The sequence below is a fragment of the Thunnus albacares genome, chromosome 3 (assembly GCF_914725855.1).
Source record: "Thunnus albacares chromosome 3, fThuAlb1.1, whole genome shotgun sequence".
Lineage (NCBI taxonomy): Eukaryota > Metazoa > Chordata > Actinopteri > Scombriformes > Scombridae > Thunnus > Thunnus albacares.
The window spans coordinates 37,254,350-37,262,270 of NC_058108.1; the positions used below are offsets into that span (position 1 = coordinate 37,254,350).

Below are 7,921 nucleotides of genomic sequence, written 5' to 3' on the forward strand. Positions count from 1 at the left end.
CGTGCTGCCTTCACGGTCTCTGATTAAAGTCCGAAATACTGAAACTAAACACAACCTGTTTTTATACAGTAAAGAGGAACCAGAAAGGAGAAACAAATGGAGATAAAAACGGAAAAAAACAACAACTCATCATCTGGAACAAAAGCAGATGATGAGACTTCAGATCTACAGCAGCTGCTTGTTCATTTTATTCACAATTTATTTGTTATATTTCTTTTATTTTTTCTCGAGGTAAACCTGATCTAAGTTTGAACTAGAAGTCCTGCTCCTCTTTTATCTCTTCAAGGATCTAAAAAAATATTCAAAACATCTGTTAAAGTTGACTTTTCTCTGTTTCAGAGGATCACAGCAGCAGCAGCAGGTTGGGCTCGTCCTGTTTCCACGTCACTGGGTCTTTTTTCCCCCCCTGGTGTCCATATGTCCGAGGGGTCCGTGAAGGCAGCAGCAGTCCACAGCTTTATTACAGCAGGACAAACAGCAGCTGGGACCAGTTCAGAGTCTCACTGGGAGCAGCAGCGATGCAGATCAAACTGTCCCCGTCACTGGGCAGCATGTAGACCCTCCACAGATGGACGCTGCGTGGTGACGTTTCCTCACAAACAACAACAACAACAACAACAAAACAACAACAACTTTCATCCTGCAGAGACTCTCAGCCGAGAAAACTAACAGGCTGAAACTCTCCGAGCAGCGGCTCTAAGTTTTTTTTTTTTTTTTTTTTTTTTTTTTGTGAGGAGTTGAGGTGGAGGTTTGAGAAATGTCGGAGCCAGAGAAGAAGAGCGAGGACATTCCTGATGAGTCTGCAGGAAAAGGAAAAGGAGGAATTCCTAACGGAGGGAATTCTGCAAAAACCAAAGAGGTGAGAGAGTCAGACTGATGCTTCACAGCAGCTTCCTGCTTTTCCTCTGACATGTTTGTCACAGTTTTTTTTGTCTGTTTTGTTCAGTTAGCAGATGGTTTATTTCACATGACAGCAGTAAACTGATGGACTTTTGTCCCTTCTGCCTCATAAAGCAGTTAAACAGTAGATGAGACCTCAACACTTTACTCTCATGATCATGTTGCTTTAATCAGACACTTTTCTTCTGTTTCATCTCTTTATAGACTGAAAAACAGACTAAATCTTGTATAAATCATCTTTTCCTGCAGTCTGACAGACAGATGAACATTTACAGCTTCATTTACAGAGAAACTGTGTGATTTATGTTTAAAATGAGACATAAAAACATCAATATTATTATTATTATTATTATTGTCTGAGGACCTGAGGGGTCTGATGGAGGTTCAGTCAGAGAGCAGCTGAACCAGCAGCCAGTTCTCTGTTGAACTGGAAACCAGTGAAGTGATTTTAATGGAGAGTTGGAGTCATGTGATGAATGTTGTGATAACTAGCTGTTAGTTATCATCATCAGTTCATCTGTTGATTATTGTTTTTTTGGATTAATTGATTAGTTGTTTGGTCCATAAAATGTTTCCCAAAGACGACGTCATCAAATGTCTCGTTTAAATATTCAGTTTATTGTCAAAGAAACCAGAAAATATTCACATTTAAGAAGCTGAAATCAGAGTTTCAGCATCTTTTTCTTTTAAAAAAATTACTCAAAATGATTAATCGACTGTCAAACATTTTCTGTTGATTGAGTAATCAATTAATTGTTGCAGCTCTACGTTAATGACAAGTCCAAAATTATTAAAAAAAAAAAAAAAAAAAAAGATCTCATTTTTTACAGTCGAAAACCCAAATTCAAGTCGATTTTTATTCATAAAGTCTAAAATCATAAATTTGTCTCAGGAGCTTTAAAATCTGCACAACAACGACGTCAGCAAACCATCAAACAGAAAATCTGAATATTTAGGCTTAAAAAAAACCAAAATGATCTTTCGATTTTCAATCATCAACTAATTGATTAAATGTTTCAGCTATAAAATTCTGTTTTTATGAAGCTTCTGTGTTTTTTTTAAGACTGTCTAATAAATATTAACAATAACTTTTATACGACAAACCAACAATTTTTACAAAAAACAAACATAAAACAATAAAAACACAATAAGAAACATCAAAAAATATACACATACATTTACAGAAATATACATACAGTAAATATAGACATGTGTAGATATTAGATTTTAAAGATAATAAGTTGATCAGTTAAAGGTTTTAAAGGTAACGAACAGATTCTATCAGGATTCCTGAGAAACCAGGTTGGATGAAACTCAGCATGTTAACGGTGTTTATCAGTGACGTTCAGTTCATGCTGCTGCTGTTGTTGTTGTTGTTGTTGTTGTTGTTGTTGTTGTTCTGGTCATGAAGGAAACAGAATATTAAAAACAACTTTAAGACACATTTCCTCAAAATTTCAGCAGGACAGATTTTGGTGTCTGAACAGAGTTTTAAATAAAGTTCTGAGAGTTTGAACAAAGTTTGGACAAAACGACGCAGCGATTAAAGACTATTTCACTGATTGTTGAGCTTCTCAGTAGTTGTCGGATGTGACTGAGCAGCAGCAGCAGCAGCCTCTGAAAACACTGGATCCTACATTTCCCACAATGCAGCTGGATTGTGTCTTTCATTAGAGCCTCCATGCAGGTGAACACCTCCGGTTTGTAACGCAGACTTCCTGTTAGAAAATCCAATCGAGCGTGACATCACTATGACGTCATCAGGCTGAGCAGGAGGATCCAGGAAGAGCTCCGATTAAAAAAAACAGCTTCACGATTGGCTCCGAACTAGTTGTGATGTCATAAATCGTCCAGGTGATTTAAGGTTTAACTCAGATAAACTTTGACTGACTGTGTGTTTGTGTTTTCAGGATTTTGACCTGGCTTCCATCTACGTGTCAGACGCTCAGTACAACAGGAACATCTACTTCGACACGTCGCCTCAGGCTGTGAAGTGAGACACCTGCACATTTATGTTTATTTCTGATCCTAAATTTAACGTATTTTACCAAAGAATTCACCCAATTTATTACTATAATTACAAATGATCACATATTTTCATCTGTGAACGTCGTCCGCCGCTGAGATTTCAGGTCAACTCTGTCAAAATCATGTTTATCTTCTGCTCAAATGCAACAGAAAGTAGCAAATATGTTTTGCAGAAAATGTAATATTGTCTGATCATGTTTTCGGTTAACATAATGAGGAAGTGTTGTTAATTAACATATTTGACAATTTGCAGAGATGTTGTGAAATGTTCAGTGACAACATATCTCAGCTGGTATTGACTAAAGACTTTTAAATGCTCATATTTGACACTGGCAGCACTTAAAGCCCCTGGAAAGCCAAATCCATGATTGGCTGTTAATCATGTAATTTGGGATCTAATGTGCATAAAGTAAACACCTAAAAACTATGAGAGCAGCCTTTGACATGGTCTCTGTAATTCTTTAGAAAGTCTCTCTCCCTTCCCTTGTTACTGGGGCTAAGCTAGGGAATTTATTACATAATAAATACCTGCCCAATCATATTTAAGAGAAAGATGATTGACGTGGCTATCTGGCCGCGCTGACTTCACAACACTTACTCTCATCTTCCTCATGAGAAAACAATGCAGTGAACTTTTCTTTGCTGTTAGCTGGAATCAGAATTCAAATTATCCTGATATGGTTTGAAAGTTAGTGTGTTAAGCTAACTAGCAGACTTGGCTACATCATCCAGATCTGTATTAATCACAGAGTGGATAAGTAGCTCACAAGTGTAGCATAGCAATGCTAATGCTAACCGTTTCATGTAAGTGAATGAAAGATGCTAAAACACTTAGCTTCGTAGTCTGGAAGCTATAGTTCAATAAAAACAGATATGTGTGGTCTACTCTAGTCTGCTAGTTAGCCGATTAGTCAAGATAGCTAGTAGACCACTGGAGTAGTTGATAATAAGCTCAAAAGTTTTGAATAGAAAAGCTAATGCTAACCGTTTCATGAAAGTGAATGGAGGATGCTAAAACGATTAGCGCCATACTCCAGGAGGTATAGTTAAATAAAAACATAGTTTCAGGTGGTCTAACCTAGTTTGTTAGTTAATGGATTATTCAAACTTTCTAACCAAGTAGGATCCATTTGATAGATTTGGTATTTTATTCCATATCAGTAAAACATTTTAGTGAATGAATACAAAATAAAGTGGTACGTGATCTGGACACGCCCACACAGTCCTGAGAAATGGTTTGAGCAGCCAAACGAGCTGTTTTTGAGCTCAGTTTTCTAATAGTTATGAATGTTAATTTTCATTCAGATTTTTGTGGATGCTTAACGAGACACTCAACTCTGATATCATATATGCATTTTTATGATTTCAAGCCACATTTCCAGAGTCTTTAATTAAAGCAGCTTTAATGAATATTTTTATTTTAACTCCACAGTCTGATCTATACAGTGAGTAATGTGTTGGTTGTGGCTCGTAGGACGGAGCTTTATAGTGAGTTTCAGCTCATTGTTTATCTGTCCGGCTGCAACTTTACTGTTCTGGTTCACTCTCAGCGTCTCATAGCGTCGTTTTCAGAGATAAAGCTGTAAAAAGCCGCTGTACACTACCTGCTCAGCACCAAACAGACACAGTTAGCTGTAGACTAGCTGGTGAACATAGTGGAGCATTTAGCAGCTAAAGAGCCAGATATTTCCCTCAGGAGTTGGTAGAGAGCAAAAACAGCTAAAAGAGAGTGAATATTGGACTCACATTCACCAGGTGGACAGAAACACGACTCCACATGAATGATAATGTTGCTCCGTAACTGCTGGATGTGGAAATAAAAAGATTATAGGTAGTGTATGAACGTAATTTGCACTGATTCAATTTCAGCCAAACTTTGGGTTTGATAATGTCTCTTAAAGTCTGATGATTCTCTATATTTTTCTTCATGTTTGGAGCCAAACCAACAATGAACTGATCTACTAACAAGCATCGTGTGTGTATCCGAAGCTTGATATATCTGATTCCTCTGAGCCGTAGACTAACATATTGATAGTTTGCATGTGAGATAAGTTGACAAGAAGAATAATATAAAATAAACAGACTTGATGCTTTAATGATGTTGTTGCCTGTGTGTGTGTGTGTGTGTGTTCAGACTGTATCTACTCTACAACCACTGGGTTCCTCAGGTTCTCGTCTACTTCTTCATCCTGGTGGATTTGTCTTTGGCCATCTTTGAGGAGCCGGCCATCTTCCTAGCGCCTGTATGGGTAAGATGGCCGCCGCAATCTGCCACAACAACACAGCTCTGGTTTCATACTTCCTCTTTAGTCGTTTGCGCTTCATTTACAGTAAAAACAAACTACATTCATTCTCCAGCTAGAAGAAGCTTTGTCAGCAGTGATCTAATGTTCTAATGCTGCTAATGATCATCGGTTCTCAGAAACTAAGTGGAAATCATTCAAACTGGTGACGTGTTTCCATCCCAGTAACATTGAGGATATCATTTAAAGATACATTTTTAATGGAATACAGAATGAAAAAAACACTGAACTAGCGGCTGCTAACACTGTAGCGCTGCAAATGTTCATTTAAGACGTTTTGTCCCTCTTTCAAACAGTCAGTGGTGTTGGTTTTGTACTGTTAGCAGTTTAACTTGTGTGTCTTTACAACTTTTAACATGTCGAACCTTCATGCTGTTAAGGTTTTGTTCCACTCAGAAAGTAGAAGTTAGTTAGCGTAGCATGCTAACATTAGCGCTGATGCTACACCAGACGTTACTTTTGTGCTGCGTCTCAAATCACATACTTCTGTACTTACGCTTAACATTTTGAGTGCATAAGTGCGTTCACACTGAGAAGTATGGAAAAATGCACTCAAAACGGTCAAAAAGTTGAGTTTGGAACTATGGACGCTTCTCGCCCTCGATGGTCGCCATCTTGGCTACGTAGCGGAAGCAGAGGGACCATTTTTTAAACTGGAAATGGCGGCCGAGTAGGTTATAACTACGGTGAACATCACCACATTATACAAATGTAAGTTATACATGTGTTTTTTAACACTAAGCACCACTATACTGTTGTTGGATATAAGCCATCAGTATGTTTTTTTGGGTTAATTTTGGGTCTGTAATGATTTGATTTGGTAGCACGAACGATAATGCAAATGCTAACGCTAGCTAATGCTAATTTCCAGTAAGTGCACAACGGCCGTGTTTGATTTGAGACAACACTACCCTGTCAAAATTTGCGCACTACGCCAGTAAGAACATAGTGTACACAGTTTACTACAGTAGCTTTGGTTTCTCTGTTGGAATCAAAGTGATGTTACGTAGAACTATTTTTACTTCCCGCCAACAAAGTTCACACCTGCTAGAGGCAGTGAAATAAATAAAAACTTCAGTTTCATTAAAACACAACAACAGAAAACAAGTAGACAGACAGGAGTGAAACCAGTTAAACCAGCACCAGACGTGTCCAACCAGTGTCTCTGTGTTTGTTTCCAGGCCACCATGTTGGTGGAGCTGCTCTGTCTGCTCGTCTTCGCCCTCCGACTCGTTCACTACGCCCAGGTGATTCCTCGGGACAAGTTCTGGAAAGACGCCAAAAACATCTGTATCATCGTCATCCTCCTGGTGGGTGGGGCTTAATTACATCCTCAGTATAATGGGAGGGGGTTAGTTACATCCTCGTTCTGGTGGGCGGGGCTTATCTGATTCATTACTCTGCTTGAATAGTTCGACTTTAAGTGTATATTTACTTTCTCTAGACTCAAGTCTGTCAGAACCTTTAGACCCAAAACACATCTGAGTCTCCTGAGTCCTTCAAGGTCTGTTGAGGTTCTCAGAGTTCAGGTTCAGTTCTCTGTGCGTTTAGATTTTGGGAAAACCTGTTAATTAATCTTCGGTTTATGTTCTTGATTAATCGTTTGTCTATAAAACATCAGAGAAACATGATCATCACAACTTCCTGCCGTCCTTATATGACGATAAGACGAGACAAACTTAAGAAGCTAAAAACATCAATTATTTGAAATACTTTAATGATTAATCAATTATCAAACACCATGAAACAAGAATCCCTTAAAATACCATTAATTACTCCTTAATTTACCTCTGAAAGCAGAGCAGGTGTTTAGTGTGGTAGCAGAGATCCCTTAACTTGTCCATTAAAACGCCTTCATTTGAAAAAGCCTTAATTAGCTAATTAAGTACAATTTAACGGGTAAATAATCACTTTTTTTGTCAATTTTTATGAGTTATTAAAGGGTTCTTAAAGAGCAAAAACTATATCTCTTAATATCCCATCTATTAAAAATACATCAGTTTATTTTAATCCATTAATTATCACCTTAAAATACCTTATTTTATCATTACTAATGAGTAAAGTAATGGAATTTTAAGGTAAAAAATTGAAAACACTGATTAGTTTCCATCTGAATGTAACACACAGTTTAACAGAATTTCCAGAAAATCTGCAAAAGAAAATGCAAATGACTGCATGTTTCCATCCGCTGTTGTTTCCACACATGTATATTTGTGCTGAGGGATGAGACTAAATCCTGGTGACGGTTGGTGACTCGTGCATGTTGGACCCTGCCCGAGCGGTTCCTGGTTTTCAGCCGTGTGCTGAGCAGAGTTCCTGTCTGAGAGCTGCAGAGAGTCAGAATGTGCTGAGAAGACTTTCTGCTGCTGTTGTGAAACAACCTTTAACCGGAGATTTTCGCCTCATCAGCGCCTTTAAAAGCAGAAAGACTTCCTGGTGACTCAGTCGACCCCGAGGCTCCCGATCACTTCAGGATACGTGAAATAATCTGAAATCTGACACTCACTGGACCAGTGTTTACTGTAGTCTGATAACATGCACTGACCCTCATCATCATCATCATCAGTGTTCTCAGGAATATTTAATCCATTTATTGTCTCTTTGTCTCATTGATTTATGAGTAATTCATGTTATTTGGTGTTAAAGGGTTCATATTCTGCTTTTTATGGTTTTCTGTTATTTATATCTTG

At 38.0% G+C, this 7,921-nt stretch overlaps 1 protein-coding gene across 1 annotated transcript in view; it reads left to right on the forward strand.

The window, feature by feature from the left end:
• The first annotated feature begins 391 nt into the window (after positions 1-391).
• tpcn3 (two pore segment channel 3) overlaps positions 392-7,921 on the forward strand; it is a 27,826-nt gene continuing 20,296 nt past the window's right edge. Inside the window, exons 1-4 of the mRNA XM_044343587.1 lie at positions 392-859; positions 2,811-2,893; positions 5,063-5,177; positions 6,413-6,541. Coding sequence (XP_044199522.1) covers positions 758-859; positions 2,811-2,893; positions 5,063-5,177; positions 6,413-6,541 — 429 coding nt within the window. The 5' untranslated portion in view covers positions 392-757. The remainder of the gene's footprint in view (positions 860-2,810; positions 2,894-5,062; positions 5,178-6,412; positions 6,542-7,921) is intronic.